Source organism: Natrix helvetica (assembly GCF_964273705.1).
Source record: "Natrix helvetica genome assembly, chromosome: 2".
In the NCBI taxonomy this organism is placed as follows: domain Eukaryota; kingdom Metazoa; phylum Chordata; class Lepidosauria; order Squamata; family Natricidae; genus Natrix; species Natrix helvetica.
Window position 1 is genome coordinate 215774825 of NC_138552.1, and position 20788 is coordinate 215795612.

At 39.4% G+C, this 20788-nt stretch overlaps 1 protein-coding gene across 11 annotated transcripts in view; it reads left to right on the forward strand.

The window, feature by feature from the left end:
• The first annotated feature begins 1444 nt into the window (after positions 1-1444).
• Positions 1445-20788, forward strand: part of KIF25 (kinesin family member 25) — a 48445-nt gene continuing 29101 nt past the window's right edge. For 2 of the 11 annotated variants that reach the window (XM_081944461.1, XM_081944469.1), the window contains exons 1-8: positions 1454-1571; positions 2665-2730; positions 5230-5346; positions 6358-6496; positions 7318-7421; positions 8733-8821; positions 12974-13016; positions 19264-19331. In XM_081944461.1, coding sequence (XP_081800587.1) covers positions 1479-1571; positions 2665-2730; positions 5230-5346; positions 6358-6496; positions 7318-7421; positions 8733-8821; positions 12974-13016; positions 19264-19331 — 719 coding nt within the window. In that variant the 5' untranslated portion in view covers positions 1454-1478. Of the gene's footprint in view, positions 1740-2664; positions 2731-5229; positions 5347-6357; positions 6497-7317; positions 7422-8732; positions 8822-12973; positions 13017-19263; positions 19332-20788 lie in introns of all 11 variants that reach the window. The other 9 variants (XM_081944465.1, XM_081944471.1, XM_081944466.1 and 6 more) reach the window with 9 other exon arrangements.

A 20788-nucleotide genomic window follows, 5' to 3' on the forward strand; every position in this document is an offset into this window, starting at 1 on the left:
ACTTTCTGTAGAAAATTGTGGAATTTAACAGCATTTATACACATACATTCATGTCCTAAGGACAGTTACTCAAATCTAACCAAACGACTCGTCAAAGGGCTGTCACCATGATTGCGAGTCCTATCTTAATAAGTTTGCAGCATGAACAATGCATTTGATCTCTTTCTTCACCAGTGACAACAGCAGATCCATGAGCTACAGCCCTAACCATTATGCCCTTAAGTATATAAGGGGAGAGCCTGTTTCATTGTAGGAATTTCCAATCTTTTTCAGCGAATGGGCATAGTTAGAATTTTAAGAGGGTTTAGGGATATTGGGAAACTTAAGGGAGCACATATAAATTATCACTTCTATACAGATAATTTCAATAAGTTAACATCTCTTAATATTAAAAACTTCAATATCATCAAGAATGCATTCTTGCCTTGTACCATATGGTTGGGTTTGACAAAGTACCTAGCTTATGCTGCAAATCAGAAATATGGCACTGGGATAACCACCACTATGGATATGTGTATCAGTTTCTTGTGCATCTACCTCAATCTTGTAGCTTCCAGTATCCCGAAAGGGACCACTATGAATATTTGGGAGAAATACCAAGATGTAGAAATGAGATGGTTCCAATCAAGGCAAGACCTATTGCATATTTAGAAATGGACCTTAAAACTGCATTTAACTTCCTACTCACTTATAATTTTGTTCTGTTGTGCCAGCTTGAAGGGAAGGTTAAGCTCAAAACCAAACAATTTTTACCTTATTCTCCAGAGCCCCAGAGAATGGATGGGCACAGTTGATTCTTAGATTAAACACAATTGTTTTGCGGGGGAGGGGGAGGCTATAAACTTAAAGCTACATATTTTTTCCAGGAGAGTAGTTGACGCATCCAATAAAAACAAGCGCTGCTGCCTGCTGCAGATAACAAAGAGCTGGGAATGCTGGTTCCCCCCCCCCCTTTTTTTTTTTTCGTTTTACCAAGCTCTGCTTGCAACATCAGTGAGACTTCTGTTTCCGATAGCCGGAGAAACAAAAGAAAAGAGGCCGGGGAATATTGGGGTACATCAGACCTGATGGTTTCGTGTCTCTGACCTGTTTTCTCCCAATATTCAGCAACTTATCCTTCAAGCACGGGGGAAAACAAGCCTCATATGGAAAATATTCTTTATCTATTTGAAAGCGAATAATGCATCGGCCAGAGCATTTGGAGGGGCTTCTTCAAGGCCGGTGGTGCCCCACCGATTGTTCCTAGCAAAAAGCCTCCCCACCATCATCGCTCCCAAAAAGGCACGCGCCGGGCTTCGCAGAGCGATCGCTTTCGATGATCCGCTTAAGCCGGCGCGCTTCTCTGCAGAAAGCCCGGCGGGTAACTATAGCAACCCCCGAGAAGCTTAGTCGTGGCTTGTGATTGGATGGTTCAAACCGCTTTCCTTGAAAGTGGAAGAAGGAACGGGGAAGTGCTCCCTCGGCTTTGACTATCTGCGATGGTCCGGCGTCAAACGAGGAAGCCCGGCAGTGCGGTTAGCCGCAGTTTTGTATCGGAGCAACAAATTCGGCAGCTGGAACGGAAGCTGCGAGTGAGTGTTGAGATGATGTAAATCGGTGTCACCGTGCAGCAAATCTACTACCCATCTAGGTAGTTACTAACAATCTACACCAACTTGATGGAAACATCCATCAATCCATCAATGGTTAGTTACCAAAGCGGATCTTCTAAACCTTGAGAGGAGGAAGTGTGACATAAGGTGACTTTAGATATTTGGGATCAGGAATTAAAGCTAGGAAAGCTGTGATCTTGTGATGATCTCATCTCAGTTTCCAGACTCCCTCCACTAGTATCCTTCAGTTGCATTACTTTACACTGAATTATTAACAGCTCTTCACACAATATTCCTTCTTTTTATTTCTTATATATTAAAAAAGTCATTTAAATAATGATTTAGTATTTATTAAATACGTGCTTTTAGCTTTGTTGCACACTGTCCAAAATCATCTATCATGAGATGGCAGTTACATATAAATTTGATAAATAAATAAACCCTTATCATTCAGAGCAAGCGTGGGCAAATACTAATGGGGGCTGTAGACCAAACTGTGATATGCCTAAGACCAGGGGTGTCCAAACTTGGGAACTTTAAGACTTGCTGGGGAATTCTGGGAGTTGAAGTCCACAAGTCTTAAAGTTCCCAAGTTTGGACACCCCTGCCTAAGACAAATGGGACTCCAAAGGCAGGTGGGTGGGACAATTTGAAATTTTAAATAAGTAGTTCAAAGATCCAGTGGGAGATGAGCACAATAACAGAATGCATATAAACGTATCACTATCTCTAGAAAACAGGCTTTAAGGTTTCTATCATGATGGGACCTGGGTTCTTTGACGGAGTGATTGGCAGGATTTAAGATATGAAAGGCTGAATGATACAATCGCTGAAGAAGGATTATTATCAGAGGTGGGTTGCTCCCATTAGGCCCAGTTCGACCGAACCAGTAGTGGTGGCAGTGGGAGGCTCCGCCCACCTGCCCGGATGCCTCTGCGCATGTGCATGAGCATGAGCAAACGGGTAGTAAACCAGCTAGCCACCCACCACTGATTATAATAAACTACTCTGGCTTGTTGCCTCGCTGATTGTACTTGTTAAGTTCAGGCCCTTCTGAACTGTGTTTTGTCAGACAAAAGAAGAAAGAATAATTGTGCTGGAAACAGAAAATGCCCTTCTGCACCTCAAGCTTGCAAAGGTAACAACAGTTTCATTTCTTCAACCTATTATTTTGTGCATATTTTTTCTAGACTTTCCAATTTAAACCCTGTTTAAAACAGCCTGTCTGTTTTTTAGGCTTCTTTTCTTCACTCAGAGTGGTTATAGTTATCAAAAATATTTTTAAAAAAAAAAAATCTACAAAATGCCTGATTTTGGTTATGGATTTACCTGAAAACTATCAAAACTGATTGTGGTTTGTGTTGTGATCTAACAGGTGATACCTTGGTCAGCAAAGCACTGAATAAAGAGAGATTAGCATCCATTTTGTGATGGCAGTTTGAATGCACATCCTCACCTGTGCAGGTGATTACTGTGACTTTCAGTAATCTCTGAAAATGCAGTTAAGCATAAGCAGATTTGAAAAACATCTGTCAACCTTCCCTCCCTGACTGAAGCACTAAATGACTGATCCAGCTCTTGGTTTAAAAAAATCAGCCAGAATATGTATTCATGTGGATAAAAACAAACTACCATAAATAAACAAGACCAAAGAGCCTTCCCAATATTTAAAATTATTTTTTCATGCATGGTTAGTTTACCCCAATATTCATTGTCTGATTTGAAAATTCTCAAATCCAGATTATTGATACTATCTGGGTTGTTTTTCATGCTAGACAATGGCTCCATTCTCATTAATTAAATATTTATATCTGATAAATTTGGGGAAAGTTTGGCCACAAGAAAACAGAAATTTAGTTCAATGCTACTGAAGTTGAGCCAGATATATGGCCTGAGTCTGCATTACACCAAGGGTCCCATCTGATTCATCATCCTGTTTCCAAAGAAATCCACCAGGACTTAGCTCTCTGTTATTTGTTCCAAAACAACATGTTCAGAATTCTACTGCCTCTGTGACTGGTGTACATGCAATGTGCATATGATCTGGCAGAGATCTTATAGGACAATTGATCGCTACAATTATTTATTATCACTTTATTTATTTGATTTCTATAGCTGTCCATCTCAGCTAAGTGACTCTAGAAACGAAGTGTGTCTGTGAATGCTGCTAAAATAGCAAATGTATTCATGGCTGATCTGCTCCAAAGTGATTAAAAATGAAGTTGTTTGGCTCAATTTCCAGCTGTCCTTGGTTAGCTAATTCTGTAGATCACGGCTGTCAAACTCGTCATGGTGCCATCATGTGAAGTTTTGCAATGTTTTTTTTCCCCTTCGCGGAGCAGGTGGGCGTGGCCTGCTTGTAACGCATCTGGCCCACCGGCTGCAAGTTTGGCATCTCCGCTGTAGATTATAGCACAGCAGAAAGAGATGTTGCTTACATATGTAATTGGAGAAGTAGTGTCTTGTGAATACAAATATTTTATGTTATCATTCTGACAAAAAGCCACTCATTGAATAGGGATTTTCTTCTTCCTTTTTAAAAAAAAAAAAGATATTTAAGCTATAGTCTTCTCACTTACTTTCCAAGAGCATTACCAGCTCTTATTGCAATGAATTACCCTCTGTTTCATTCTATTGAAGTTCTGGAATGTGATTGTTAATCAGGGCTCATAGATTAGGAAAAAAATGACAGAAAACACTATCTTTGTTTGCATCCACAGATCACATCAAAAGAATTATGTTACAAAAGTCAGCAAAAAGATAATAATACTGTGGTTTATAGTCATAATATATGACTCCATCTTCTCACTTACTGAGTTCTAACTCAGTGAGTTCCATTGTTTTCTCTACAGGCTTAGGATTCTGTTTTTAAAATCCTTTGCTTCTTTCCTTGTCATAGGCATGATGAACTCAGCTTTGTGTAATGGATGCAGGATCAGTTACAGGACAAGAGAATCAGGCTGGGTAGCTGGAATCTCCAATTTTCATGCATAATTGCTATCAACAAAGAATTGGCTTGAAATGCGGTGTTTATATAGCATTCTTTACCCAACCTGCATTTTTCTTTTTAAGTATGACCTTAGGGTTTAAGAGTCAATTGTTTTTTGTCCTCTGTGCAAACCTTAATGGGTTAATGGGCCCAATCTAGTGTGTTTGTACATTCCAGGACAATGAGATTATAGCGAAAATATCCATACAAGGATGTGAATGAATTGCAAATGAAATGTTCTGGATTGGAAAGAAAGAATGACTAGCCATTGGTCACTCCAATTTAAATAGCTGTACCTAGGCTATTTCCTGTTCTTTTGCTGCACTTACTATTGATCACCAGAGTTGGAAGAGACCTTGGAGATCTAGTCCTCTGGGGGTTATGAATTCTGGGAGTTGAAGTCCACAAATCTTAAAATTGCCAAGATTAGACACCCCTGCTATAGAGGCACAGACGGCATTGTGGATTCTAGAGAAAATGCTTTGAGTCTTCAATCAAGCTCAGCATGATACAATACACTGTCAGAAAGCGTAACAGTTAGTTTTATTGTGATTATTATTATTACTGCTTTTTACACTGCTGGATTTTTGGAAATTTCTAATTCTGAAACTAATCTTCAGAGTAACAAGTGTTTGTTTTTCTTAAAAGCAGAATCACGGAATAATTAGGAACAGCTCAGCAGAACATAATTTTACTTATAATAATACGAAGAAATTTCATGGAACTACAAAATCCATTGTAATCCAGCTTCACAGAGCCATACAGGTAAAGAGGTTTATTAGAACTGGAAAGGTCCAACATGTTTCAAATTGTCAGTCATTTGAGACAGTCTAGAGAAGAACCCCAAACTATGAGTACTAACATTACCTTTATTGTAAAGGTAAAGGTAAAGTTTCCCTTCGCACATCTGTGCTAGTCATTCCCAACTGTAGGTGGTGATGCTCATCTCTGTTTCAAAGCCGAAGAGCCAGCGTTGTCCGAAGATGTCTCCGTGGACATGACTAAATGCCAAAGGCACATGGAACACTGTTACCTTCCCACCAAAGGTGGTTCCTGTTTTTCCTACTTGCATTTTTACATGCTTTCGAACTGCTACGTTGGCAGAAGCTGGGACAAGTCATGGGAGCTCACTCCGTTACATGGTGCTAGGGATTTGAATCACCAAACTGCCGACCTTTCTGATTTACAAGCTCAGCATCTTAGCCACTGAGCCACCTCTTACCTTTATTGTATGGTTAAAATAATAGGTTCTTGCATGTTGGAAAGCAGGTATCTCCCCATCTTGCCTTTACTTTCTAACAAACTAAAAAAAGTCCCTTCTTTTCCTGTCCTCATTCCTTCTACAGACTGAGATCTCTCTTATCTGACCAGTACACTGGCTGCACCACTTTTCCCTTCTTCCTCTCAAGGCTATTCCCGCAGACCATTACATAAACTGTGTACATATATGTAAGAGCTGTGGTGGCACAGTGGTTAGAATGAGTACTGCAGGCTACTTCTGCTGACTGCCAGCTGACTGCAGTTTGGCAGTTCAATTCTCACTGGCTCATGGTTGATTCAGCCTTCCATCCTTCTGAGGTTGATAAAATGAGGGCCCAGATTGTTGGGAGGCAATAGGCTGACTCTGTAACCCCTTATAGAGGGTGTAAAGTGGTATATAATCTAAATGCTATTGCTATTGCTAAGGGGAAAAAGAAGGAAATAACCCAGATCCATAAATAGACCTTGAGTTTCTATGACCTAACATAACACTAGCTCTTTATGTTTGTGATTTAGAGACTAAAACAAGACATGCAGAATCTCCGTTTGTCTGCCCTTCAATTTTCAAGGGAGATCCACCATCAGGGTGAGAGCTTTCTCCATCAAGTTCTGCTCACTGTCCAAAAGCTACAATTACAGAAGGAGACTATGGAAAGTAAGAGACATAAGAGTCATATAAAGTTGATCAAGCAGACATTTAAAGGATTCAGCCGGTTACAACAAGCTTTTAAAACTGTTGGCTGGGAACTATGGGAGCTGTTGTTTCAACCAACGTGGAAGGCATTTGATTTGGGAGGATTATACCATAGAAGCTCTATTGATGCTAGGACCTTATCTAATGCAGAATTTGTGGAGCAGATACTCAGTTCTCGTCAGAATAGCAAACAAAAGATGAGAAGCAGATAGTTTCCCTTTGATTTGGGGTTTCTCCTGAGGTGCTTTATCAATGATAAAGCTGTAGGGCTAGTGCAGAAATAAATGGTGGGGGAAAGGAATTCCATAGAGCACATGGATGGTGGTGGAAGATTCTACAATTTGACCTGCCTTGCAAGAACATTAATGTTGCGACCTCAGCTAAGGATCCATTTTATCTACCATTCTATTCCCATCAATAGGAACCAGTTGTTCTGGAAGTTCATGAACAAAGTCCAACATACATGGTGTACTGATGTGATGTGGTTGCTCCATTTAAACTTACTCTGTTATGAATCCACACTAGAGCTTAGCATTATAGTTCAAACCAAATCACTATGGCTTGCTCAAGAAATCATGGTTAAAAATTCTAATTTAGTGTCATGTGTAAACTCAGCCAGAGGTGTGCAACCAAGCCTTTTACATGCTTTATGAAATATATCTTGTTTGTCTTTGTTTATTGCTTGTAGAACTTTGCATGTAATCATTTCAGCCCCACTTCTCTATTTCACCAAGGAAGACATGTAAATAGTTCATTGAACATTTGTGAAAACTTCTTTCCAGCATTTCAGATTAAAACACTGGAACTTGAACAATCCTTGCATGAGATTAAGGAGAGATATATGAAAGAAAAACAAAAAAGAAAAGTATTGCATAACAGCCTACTTGTAAGTATCTTGATAATTAAGTTAACAATGTCTGAACAGACCTGTATAATTATTTTGGAATTCGCTTTCACTTTATTAACAATTACTTCCCATTGCCCATTAATCTTCATAAGCATCTGGAGTGGAAGGAGGCAAATTACAAAATATACTTCCCAACACAGGTTTTTCCTCTTTTGTACTTGTGTTGTGACATTGCATGCAAGAGTGTAAAAGAGTGAGCTTGCACAGTGACATCACAATGAACGTTTTGTCCTTGTGAAATCCTGGCTTGAATCTTAGAAAGCAGTCATTGCGATTTTTTTCAACAAATCACAGGGAAGCAAACTACAGGAAGTCCTCGACTTACAGCAGTTCATTTAGAGACTGTTCTAAGTTACCACAGCACTGGGAAAAAAAAGACTTATAAAAGTTTTTCACACTTTCGACCATTGCAGCATCCCCATGGTCACGGGATCAAAATTCAGACACTTGGGCAAGTGACTCATGTTTATGATGGTTGCGGTTTTCCTGGAATCATGTGGTCCCCTTTTGCAACCTCCTGACAAGCAAAGTCAATGGGGAAGCCAGATTCATTTAACAACTGTATTACTAACTTAACAACCACAGCGATTCTCTTAACAACTCTGGCAAGAAAAGTCGCAAAGGGGCAAAACTCACTTAACAAATATTTCACTTAGCAACAGAAATTTTGGGCTCAGTTGTGGTCATAAATTGAGGACTACCAGTATTACCTATACAATCTGTAAACTAACTAAGTCTGTATCTTAGGACAGCCTATAAATGAGCTGGTGCCATGCAGGGTTGGCTTTCGCTGGATTATTTATTCAAATAATCCAGAGGCTAGGATTTGATTAAAACAAAAACAAAATTGAGATTCCCAAGATAGTAAACTTTGTGGACATTTCTCCACTTATCTTGTATGCACTTTTGAACCTCATACAGTTGTGGTTGAATTGAAAGCATATTTTGTTTTCTGCAAACTGTAATCTGTAAAAAGCTTCTAACTTTATAATGACATAATTTAACTGGAAAATATGTTCTTCTGCTCCAGGATTGCAGTTCTCTTCTTATCTGTTTGTAGTAACAGACTGGATTGAGGATCCTTAACAATAAGCAGTCTGCTCTTCTACTCACGTTCCTGAGGTTTGCTGGCGAAATAAATGTGTTTAGTATCAGATCATGAGATGATCTTATATATTCTGTTATTTCAGACATCATCTATCCAGCAATGTGTTTCTGGAAACATGCTGCATTTGTATGCTATCGATCAATAATAATAGTAATAATTAGGTTTCTGTGTTGTAACCCTAGGAGTTAAGAGGCAACATCAGAGTACATTGCAGAATCCGTCCATTTTTGCCATTTGATGCAGCTCCTGAAGAATCAGCTATGGAAGACAGGTAATTAAATAAATTAGCTTTCTTGGCAAAGAAATTTAAAGGTTTTTATTCTTCATTGAAACTTTTCTTAAGATAGACACTAATACTATAGAGCTACAATTTGAGATTTACCTTCAAGCATTTAAGATCTTCTACAATAAGCCAGGTAGACTATAAATCTAAGCAACCGAAGCATGTACTGTTCACAAGCATGTAAATATTATTTCGTTTCCAAGGTTTTGCAACCTGTAGAAGACCTTTTTAATTTGCAGTTAAGGATCAAGTCTCTTTTCAGTTGAGCTGAACTCTTGATGATTCTATGAACTTGTCACTTTTCAAGGTGGAGCATTCCTGCCTTTGGACATCTAGTTTTACATGGGCCTAGCCATACATTTCTTGTCCCCTTTTAATAAGGGTTCCCTATGAATTCTTGCCTGTTTACCTGCAAATAGTTAGATAGGCAGCAAGGTGAGTGCAATCAGAGAAAGAGGGGAGATCAGCCAAACTGGTAATCTGTCTCCCTCTCTAGTAGAAATATATGATCCTCTATCGTTTTGATATTCCTCTGTTTTATTTTATATTCCATAATGGTTTTGTTCTAGCAAGCTAATTTATATTCCTGCGTTTTGGCCATAATAAAGAATTCATTCATTTCTATACGAATATCTATCTCTGTGATGCTTTCTTGGCAACAACCATGAAATACTTTGCCACAGCCTTTCCCCAGGATGCTTGTCAACTTCCCAGTTAGCCTATAGCCCTGAGATTTCCTGGGAATTTCCCTTTCAAGTATTTCCCAGGGCTGATCTACTTACTTTTTTGGTGTGAGCCAGGGATGTCTAGCTTCTCCTAGCTGCTGCATTTTTCATTTTTTGTTCATCACATGTATCTTCTCTTATTTCCTCTATTTTTACTCAGTTGTCCTGTTTTGGTTTTAATTCTGTCCGCATTCAAACAGCTGAAGATGAAAGTAGTAGGCCTGAAAAAAGCGCTTACTCTGCCTCCCCCTCATTCTAGAGAATTAGCTGATCCTTGGGTTTGACATTGTGCTTACTAGGTTTAGAGTATAGGTAGTCCTTGATTTACAACCACAACTGGGACCACAACTTACATTGCCAAGTAATGCAGTCATTAAGTGAGCTGTGCCCAATTTTACTTCCCTTTTTGCTGCAATCATTAAGTGGGCCAATAAGTCGTTAAGCAAGTCATGCATTTGTTAAGCAAATCCAGTATTCATTGATTTGCATATAGAGAATTCCCTGGGAAGGTTTCAGATGGCGGGCATGTAACTCCAAGACACAACAACGGCCATAAATAAATGCTGGTTGCCAAGTGCCCAAATGTTGATCACATGACTGCGCGGATGCTGCAATTATTGTAAGTGTGAGCCCTGGGCATAAGTTGCTATTTTCATCATTGTCCTAACTTTGAATAGTTGCTAAACAAATGGCTATAAATCAAGGACTGCCTGGAGAGAGGAGTACAATACTGAATGAATTGTATCTCTGGGTTTCTCTTTCAATCAACTATAGTAAAAGTAGAAGTGTTTCTTTATTACACGCCTGGTCAATCTGAATTTGTGCAAGGTCAGAACGTGGGATTGTGTAAATGCCAAAAGGAAACATGGGGTAATCCATCCCATATTCCAGGATTGACAATGTGGGGAAGAGGAGGTTAAGCGGTCTCAAATTTGATGTCCATTACATCATGGAGACCCGTGGTGGCACAGTAGTTAGAATGCAGTATTGCAGGTTACTTCCGCTGACTGCCAGTAGTTCAATCCTGACCAGCTCAAGATTAATTCAGCCTTCTGAAGTCAGTAAAATAAGGACACAGATTGTTGGGGGCAATAGGCTGGCATTTGAGAGGGCTGTAAAACACTATGGAATCTAAGTGCTATTGCTAATGTTATCAGAAGGAGTAGGTATGTAACATTGTATCCATGTAAGAGAAGCAAAGCAGAACTTCACAATGTGAAGTGTCATGTGTTCATGACATTCAACACAAATGTCTCTTTCTTTCAGTGTTGTATTACAACATTGTGTTACTCATCTTTATGCTATGGCCTATCTCCAAAAATATCTACTCATACATGTATCACTTCTTCTACACCAATTCAGCTTGTTGTATATATCCAGCGGAATAGAACAGCCTCTATTTCATCATCCACTCAGACACACCCCAGCTTATGTGCTTGAGAAAGATGCACTACTTACATATAATTAACTGATGTTACAATTAGGAAAGTAAGTATCATCGTGGGGAAAAGGTGTGTGATGCTGACCCTTTGAGTCTCCAAAGAGAATGATTGCCTTCATATAGCAACAGCTGTTAAACTGGAGCATCCAAAGCAGGGAAATCGGACATATCAGTGAAGAGCTGCAGTGGCACAGTGGTTAGAGTGGAGTACTGCAGGCTACTTCTGCTGCCTGACGGCTGGCTGCAATTTAGCAGTTTAAATCTCACCAGACTCAAGGTTGACTCAGCCTTTCATCCTTCCAAGATTGGTAAAATGAAGACCCAGATTGTTGGGGGCAATATGCATATGTGTAAACCACTTAGAGGGGGTTGTAAAGCACTTTTAAGTGGTATAAAAAGTCTAAGTGCTATTGCTATATTCTAAATATTTATACCTAAATGCTGCAACTTTTTATTGTATCAGAGAATATAAGGAGGCTCTTCCTAATCTAAGTTGCCTGTTTTTCAACTTTACCTCCAAACATTGGTATAGGCTGCATGAAGTTGCACATTACTGCATATCCAATGTGCCAGCGATATTTCATTTAATTTTAAATACAGGGAATCCTCAATGTATGACCATAGTTGAGACAGTAATTATGCTTGTAACTTGTTGCTGTTGTAAGTTGAGGTATCAAATGGCCAGACCCAATTTTTTGTGGCAGTCATTAAGCAAACGTGGCAGTGGTTATGCACATCCATTTTCCTCAATAGACACTTTTTGACAGAAACTGGCAAATAAACTTTACATATCACAGTCATGTAACCATGGCATGCTGCAAATGGTGCAAAGATGAGCCAGTTGCAATAATGTAAGAGTGTGTGTGTGTTTGCAGTTGACATAACTTCAAAAGTAGGTCATAAAAAGGTCTGAGAATATCTGTTGTAACTTCAAGCAATCATTAAATGACCAGTGTAAATCAAAGACTACCTGTACATAGGTTGGACCTCCCCATTTTTAAGTTATAAATAGTAGGAGGAAAATGGCTGTTGATTGTGATCATGGGGAGATTTTTTTTTTTTAAAAAAAACCTTTTTTCTCCCTGCCCCAAACCTAATTCACAACTCTTCTGAAGTTGCTATTAAATTCTTCTAACAAGCTGCTTGTTAAATTAGAGTAATTTCATTTGTTATTTTGATTTCATTTTTACAGATGAGGGTCTTTATCTACAGGAGGAATTTAAATACCATCCTATTTTTTCCCTGATAGGAGTGTGGCCAATCAGTGAGGTACAATGTTCGGAATTGCAGGGGGTGTTTAAAAAGCTCTTGTGTAAGAAGGAACATGGGCATGAAGCAATCCTGAGAATTTCTACACCTGAGAAGTATGCTCTGCTAGAGCTCAAATTCATTTTTGGAATTTGCTTAGCCTAGGGATTGACCCAACCCTGCCTCCATCCTTCCTTCCAATTCTTCACATACCTTTTATTGTCAAGCAGAAGAAATAACAGCTTATAATATTTGACCAAAAAAGGTAATTCATTCAAGCTACGTCAATGTAGAAGTGGCAAGGAGAAGCAAAGGATGGACATGTCCTGTAGTATAGATCAGCCCCCCCCCAACCTGTGGCCCACAGCCCATTAGTGGGCCATAAGGGATTTGAAACCGGGCCACAGAAACAGCCACTGAGCGTGCATGCACATCCTCACTTGCACAAGCAGTCAGCAAGCGCATGTTCCACTTAAGTGAAAGACAGGCATGCACACACATTGCTTGTGCAAATAGGGCTATTTCCATGCACGCATGCATGCTTGCTGGCAGTTCGCACGGAACCTTCCCCTCTCCCCACTTCCCACCGGTCCGCAAACCTGAAAACTCAGATATAGATGTTGTGAAACATGGCTTCCTTGTGGCATTCCTGTAATTTGGTCTTCATCTTCACTATTTGCAGTGTTAGTTTTCTAATTTAAAAATAAATACGTTTTCTTTTAAAAGGCAAAGAAGTGTTTCAGAAAATGTGATCTGTGCAACAGATGATGTGAGTATTCTCAACTTTTCTTACATTCTCAATCCTCCATAGCTAAGCAAAAAAATAATAATGCTTAAAGCTCAGATGCAGTCCTTGGGCCACTAGATCATTTCTCTGAATCTTATCACTAACAGATAATCTCATGATCAAGACATCTCTTTAGCCTTCCCATTAAATAACTCCCCTTCGCTTCTCTGATGCTGTGCCATTGCAAATGTATTATCACAAAAATGAAACATGGCTGCTTACCAAGCCTTGCTTTCAAGAGCATCAAAGCAACCTGGTTTAAATCCAGGAGGCATGAAATCCCAGATGGGAGCCGAACTGCAAATCCATATGGTATTCCAATATTAATTAATCCTGTTACCAAGAAATAACATTTGAAAGGCTCGATGTGGTATGCTAAGAGTTTTAATTTTGGTTTTACTATTTGGGAGCTTTTGGACAGATGCTCCAGCTTATATATTTCATGTAGGGCATAGTCAGCTTTTCCTTGTCTGAGAGTATTGAAAAGGATGCAGGAAGATGCCCTTTATAAATAGAAGAATTATGCACATCTATTGAGACTGACCATTAGTGCAGTGATTGCAATTCTCATGGAATTAGCCTCATAAATTGCTTCTTCTTTTTTTTAAGAGGACAAGCTGGGGACTGAACCAGGAACTTTCTGTAAACAAAGCATGCAGTCTGATAGTGCATTAACTTTTCCCATGTGTAATCTTAAACATATCCAGTGGAACCATCTTGGGATGTGCTTGGCCCTATTTGTTTTGGCCTATTTGTTTTGGTCTACTAGTTTGATGGTTCAAATCCCTAGCACTGTATAACGGAGTGAGCTCCCATTACTTGTCCCAGTTTCTGCCAATCTAGCAGTTAGAAAGCATGTAAAAATACAAGTAGAAAAATAGGGACCACCTTTGGTGGGAAGGTAACAGCGTTCTGTGTGCCTTCGAAATTTAGTCATGCTGGCCACATGACCATGGAGATGTCTTTGGACGGTGCTGGCTCTTCAGCTTTGAAACAGAGATGAGCACCTAGAGTCGGGAATGACATATGTGCGAGGGAACCTTTATCTTTTACTAGATCAAAAAACTAAAAGAGAAGAATAACTGGCTTGCGTTTACCTCCCTGTCTGATTCCAGGATGTACAAAAAAGGAATTTGCATAGCTTTCCCTCAAAATAAGTGATACAGGTACATTCAGAAACAGTCTGTACATGTTGTCAGAAGGGGGGGGGGACACAACTCACTGATGCTTTCCCTCAAATCCCTTGACATATTTATTTTAAATGCTTAAAATATGATAACACTACCCTTCATTAAAAATTTCTCCAAAAACATGCATCCATTTGAAATAACCTAAAGTGCAGAAAAGTGATTCAGAAACACAAGCCATTTATTCTATCACAGCCTTTGAAGTGATTTGTTCCACTTATCATTTCAAAGAAATTGTCAGAATGTCTTTGTTACATAATCAATGTATCCACCTTATGTGGATATGTGGACAATTTTAGGTACTGTAGTAAACTATGGATTTCCCCAGTAGCATGCAAATATCAAGTTCTCATGTTGATTAATAAGACCTGGAACAACATTTTGTCTTGTATTCTTTTCTTGTACTGTCCAGTCAAGACCATTAGCATGTGCATTTTCTTCTTCTTCTTCTTCTTCTTCTTCTTCTTCTTCTTCTTCTTCTTCTTCTTCTTCTTCTTCTTCTTCTTCTTCTTCTTCTTCTTCTTCTTCTTCTTCTTCTTCTTCTTCTTCTTCTTCTTCCTCTTCCTCCTCCTCCTCCTCTTCCCCTTCTCTATCTCCTCCTTCTCCTCTCCTCCTCCCTAGTTGTATCTCTCCTCTATTTTTAATTGAATTCCATTCAGATTTCAGAGCATGCTCAGCCCTCCATAGGCTCAGAAGATCAGTTCTAACTCAAGTTTGTTACTGTTAATAAGATTATTGGTTTTTTTTGCAATTCTGCATCCTTGAGGTTCCTTCAATAGGCTGATATTATTTTATTATCTGTCACTCAAATTCGGCTCCAGGCTTATTCGCACCTGCTACCTGATTTGGCCCAGAAATTAGACAAAAATTGTCTGTGGGCCTATCTCCCTATTTTGAACATTCTGCATGAATAGAAAATTCTGTTATTTGGTCTAGGTCGCTCGTAGAGCTCAGTTTCTAAATGCATTTAGATCAATCTGGCCAATTTTTCTGCAAAATCATGAGTTTCTTCAAGAAGGGTCAGAAACTACTAGCAATGCTAAACCAAATCTGGTATTTTGATATTGTTTTATGTCTGAATTAGCAGAGAATAAATCATTTGACTCTTGATAGGGGGGGGGGGGAAGCACTAATCCTGAAAAGCATTGAGAGGTTTCATCTTCAAAAAAACACAAGTGCTTCCCAAAAACCCTCCTTCTGACAACTGATATTGCCTCTGCTCAAATATCACAAAACTATACAGTTTTAATGGAGATTAGTTTGCTGTTGAAAACAGGCAGGGTTTATCTCAACAGTAAATTGGCCAGCTCTTCTGCTTTCAGTTGCTCCAAAATTGCAAGCAGAGACTGATTTGAAATAATATAGTTGGCCAAAATTCCTTTGAATCTGGGAAGGCCCAAAGATTTTTGAAAGTCTGTGGTAAATAAAATTAAAAGTCATTTCCACTTTGTTTATTTGCTAGAAGACCAAGCGATTTCCTCTCTTCTAGGGTCTTGTATATTTTGGCTTGATAACCAAAACTTCGGTTCCAGAGGTTTAAAATATGGTTTAGGTTTTTATTGAAAAGTAAAGCAGAGGGCTTCACTGGAGCTCATTCATCCTTGTAAAGCCTTAGAAATCTTATTTTCCTATGGATGATTTTGACTACTGCGCTCAAAAGGAATGAGAGAGCGCTATTGCTGTGGCAATGTCTCACCTTACTAATTCAAAATGAAATATTGATTTAATCACTTTAAAAGGGCAGAGGATTGGCTTGGCTTTCCATTCCTTTCTCTTGTTTTTGTTTGCTTTGCAATGCGGCTTCCTGCTTTGTTAGCGAGAGCTAAAATAAGTAATTTAATCAACAGTTTTCCCCAGGTTTGAAAGCATGTAGTGTTACCGTCTAATTCATTGTAACAGAACTTGAGCCGAGTACAAAGAAGAAATGTTGGCAATATACCTGCTTGGCCCAGAATGTGAAACTATAATGGGTGTGCTTTCTGACGACAGAGTACAGGCAGTCCTCAACTTATGACCACAACTGAGCCCAAAGGTTCTGTTGTGAAGCAAGACAGCTAAGTGAGATGTGCTCAATTTTACATCTCTTTTTGCCACAGTTTATTAAGCAAATATTGCAGTTATTAAGTGAATCTGACTTCCTCCGTTGGCTTGTTGGAAGTCAGCTGGGAAGGTTGCAAATGGTGATCACATGACCCCCAGGACAGTGCAACTGTTATAAAGGGCCATGGTGCCACAGTGGTTAGGGTACAGTATTGCAGGCTAATTCTGCCAACTGTCAGCAGTTCGATACTCACCAGCTCAAGGTTAGCTCAGCCTTCCAGCCTTCTGAGGTCGGTAAAACGAGGGCCCAGATTGTTGGCAGCAATATGCTGACTCTGTAAACCAAGCCTGTCAATTTGGCAGCCTGTGGGCCGGCTGTGTCATGCACAGGCCACGTCCACTCCAGCTCCGCAAAGGCAAAAAAATATCACGATACGTCACAATACGTGACGCTGTCAAGTTTGACACCCGTGCTGTAAACTGCTTAGAGAGGGCTGTAAAACACTGTGAAGCAGTATATAAGTCTAGGTGCTATTGCTATCAATACCTACCAATTGCCAGGCATTCAAATTTTGATCATATGGCATGGGGATGCTTCAGTGTGAAAAACAGTCATAAGTCACTTTTTTCAGTCCCATAAGTTTGAATGGTCATTAAATGAATGCTGGTAAGCCAAAGATTACCTTTATCCTGCTCCTTCCTCTGAAATATCGTTTTGTCCTCACTCCCAGGTCTCTTTGGGCCTGATCTTGCTGTACATTCAGGAAGGTGTTAAAAAAATGACTTTTTGAGCAGCCCCTGTAGCAAGGCAATTTGGTGCCTGGCATTTTAATTTTCTGCTGTTGCGGTATTTGGTTCTTTAGTTTTTTGTTTTGATGAAGTTTTTCATCCATTGTGTACCACTTTGAGTCATTTTTCAATGTGGCTGTATAAATTGACTCTGTAAATCCCTCTGTATGCAGTGAGGTTTAGATCATGGTAAGTATGTTTACAATTACAACCTGCAGCGAATCTTCATAGAGAGAAATTGATGCCTACTCCTTGGATCAGTGTTTTTTAAAGGGTAATCCTGAAACCCCCAGGGCTTCCCCAAGACCCTCTCAGGAAGCCTTGAAATCAAAATTATTTGCCAGCCTGTGTTGAAAAATAACACAATGTTAAAATCCTGTCAAAACAATTGTGAGCGAACAGTAGCAAATGTGTCAGTTTTAATTTTTAATACAGTAAATATCAATCAATGCAACTCATACAATGCAATTTTGGGGGTCCTCAAAAATAAGGGGTCCTTGGAGAAAAAAAGTTTAAGAAAATTAAATGTATTTTTTTTCTAGACAGTAGAGCTTCTATCCATTTAGAATAGAATACAATAGAATTCTTTATTGGTCAAGTGTGATTGGACACACAAGGAATTTGTCTTTGGTGCATATGCTCTCAGTGTACATAAAAGAAAATATACATTCATCACGAATCATAAGGTACAACACTTAATGATAGTCATAGGGTACAAATAAGCAATCAAATCATATTAGGAAACAATATAATTCATAAGGATACAAACAAAAAAGTTACAGTCATGCAGTCATATGTGGGAGGAGATGGGTAATAGGAAGGATGAGAAGATTAATAGTTATAGTAATACAGCCTTAGTGAATAGTTTGACTGTGACTGTGTTGAGGGAATTATTAGCAGACTGATGGTGTTTGGGGGAAAAACTAGTGTCTGGTTGTTTTGGTGTGCAGAGCTCTATGGCATCATTTGGAGGGTAGGAGTTGAAACAATTTATGTCCAGGATGCGAGGGATCTGTAAATATTTTCACAGCCCTCTTTTTGACTCGTGCAATGTACAGGTCCTCAATGGTTTTTCTGATTATCCTCTGAGGTCTGTGTCTGTCTTGTTGTGTTGCAGAGCCAAAGCAGGCTGTTATAGAGGTGCAGATGACAGACTCAATAACTCCCCTGTAGAACTGAATCAGCAGCTCTTTGGGCAGTTTGAGCTTTCTGAGTTGGCACAGCAATATTTCATATGGTGCATGAAGTGCCCCACATCAAATATTCTCTAAATGTCTTCTACAGAGTTCGAGAAAAATGCTTTGAAGCAGATATATATCCACCCCCCCTGTCTTTTTGCAAGGTCTTAAAAGTCCTAGTTCTGTCACTGGGTCACTGAGATCCATATATGTTGTAAAGTTCATGCAGCGGCTCTGTTAATTGCTATTGATGGATTTTGTACCACAGCTGCTGATTCTAGTGATATGATTTTTTTTAAAAAAAAATTGTTTCTTTTTTTTGCATACTTTATACTTGTAAGCTGCCCAGAATCATGAAATTGAGATGGGTGGCCATATGAATTGCATTAATAAATACAGTAATATTTTCATTATTTATTATTATCTTGCCCTTCAAAACCAAAATCTTTTCCATCCTCTGGTTTGGCTCATTCACAAATCTGGCAATGTTTTTTCAGGTTGTTTCCTGTTTATTATTATTTTTTAATGTTGAGAAAGCCTTTAAGATGATAGTTTTGGAGACCTCACCAAATGCACTTCTCTGCTGCGGTCTCCCTCAAAAATGAGAGACTTTCCTGGTCTCCCAAGAGCTGAGAGCAGAATAAAGAGGCAGGCTGGAGGTAACATGGAGTTTATCTTCCCAGGCCTGAGTCATAGCCTTCTATGGAGTACAGATGCACCGTATGGTCTTCCCTCTAACTTAAATGTCTAATTGTGGTAGAAATACAGAGAAGGATGAAGGTCAACCTCACACAAATGTGTGTGTGGCAGCTCAAACTGCAGCAAACAGTACACACTTCCTCATCTCTCCCTGCTGCAACCCTACCCATTTACGTTTCGGAGACAGGATATGGCAATGTGGCTTCCACCATTTGGAAGTTCTTAAAATCCTGACTTTGTGGCAAACCTTTAAACATAACCTCCTCCCCCCCTCCCGGTTTAGATCTTAATGATACACATTCTAATTGCTTCCACCCTTCCTTTCTTTTTGGCTAGGAAACCATCGTAGTGAAGTGCAGCCGTCCTGGTCATGCTTTGATAAACAAGACATACCAGTTTGAAAGGTGGGTGGTCCCAAGAGCAATTTTGGTGTGTGCTGGTTTTTTTTTTTTGAAAGAAAATAGGATTTGCAGTGAGAACTGATAACAGTCTGTTAGTATCCCAAGATTCCTTTGAGGACTTCCCCTTTAATCATCCAGGCTTAAAATTTGGAACAAATAAGAATTCCAAGCTCCCGCTAAATGGAAAAAGCAGATGGCTTTATCCCCATTTCTTTGAATGCTGTAGAATATCAGATTAGTTTTTTTAAAAAAAAATACATAGTTGTGTTACCTCTAAATTAAGCTTCTGATCAAGTCACAACCCCCTTCACGAACAATCTGCTGCAAGTGAACTGTTCCTCTACACCAGGGTTTTCAAACTCGCAGCGTCATGGCGGTGTCACGTGATGTATTGGGACTTTTTCCCCCCTTCACTAAACCGGGTGGGGGCAGACCCCGCACATGACACATCCGGCCTGTGGCCCATGAGTTTGACAACTATATAGGGCATGGTATTCACATGAACAGATTCCTAGAGCCACACAGAAAGCAAAAAGGTACAGGTAGTCTTCTATTTGCAACAGTTCGTTTAGTGGTTTAGTTCAAAGTTACAACTGCACTGAAAATATTGACTTATACCCATTTTTCACACTTATGACCATTGCAGTAGCATCTCTACAGCCACATGATCAAAATTCAGGTAGTTGGCAACTGACTCATATTTATGATAGTTGCAGTGTCCCGGGATCATGTGATCACCTTTTGATATCTTCTGACAAGCAAAGTCAATGGGGAAGCCAAATTCACTTAACAATCCAATTGCTACCTTATCAACTGCAGTGATTCACTTAACAACTGTGCAAGAAAGATCATAAAAGGGGGCAAAACTCACTTAACAAATGTCTCACTTAATAACAGAATCTTTGGACTCAATCAGGGCTGAAAGTTGAGGACTATCTGTACTACATTTGGAAAAAATGTAATTGAGAAAAAATTAAAAAGGGCTTAACTCCTATTCGGTGTTTGTGTGTGTGTGTGTGTGTGTGTGTGTGTGTGTGTGTGTGTGTGTGTGTGTGTGTGTGACTCAATATACTATGCACACCTTGGGGTAATATAAATTGTTTTCCTTGTCCTAAAACAGGGATGTCCAAACTTGGGAACTTTAAGACTTGTGGACTTCAACTCCCAGAATTCCCCAGCCAGCTTAAAGTTCCCAAGTTTTAAAGTTCCCAAGTTTGGACACCCCTGTCCTAAAAGAACAGGTTTGCAATCTGAGCAAAGCTCATTGATCCAATTGTTTCTTTAGAGGTTAAAATGACCTTCTTGCTCAAAACATTTTAGCAGCTTCAGCTGATACACCACTTTTAGGCTTATTTTTTTTTCCCAAAAAATTTTATTGGTTTTTAAAAACATTTATAAGGAAAAGGGTAGGTGGAATGGTTACAAACTTTGGCAGTTGCAAGTGTGGCAGACGCCCCCTC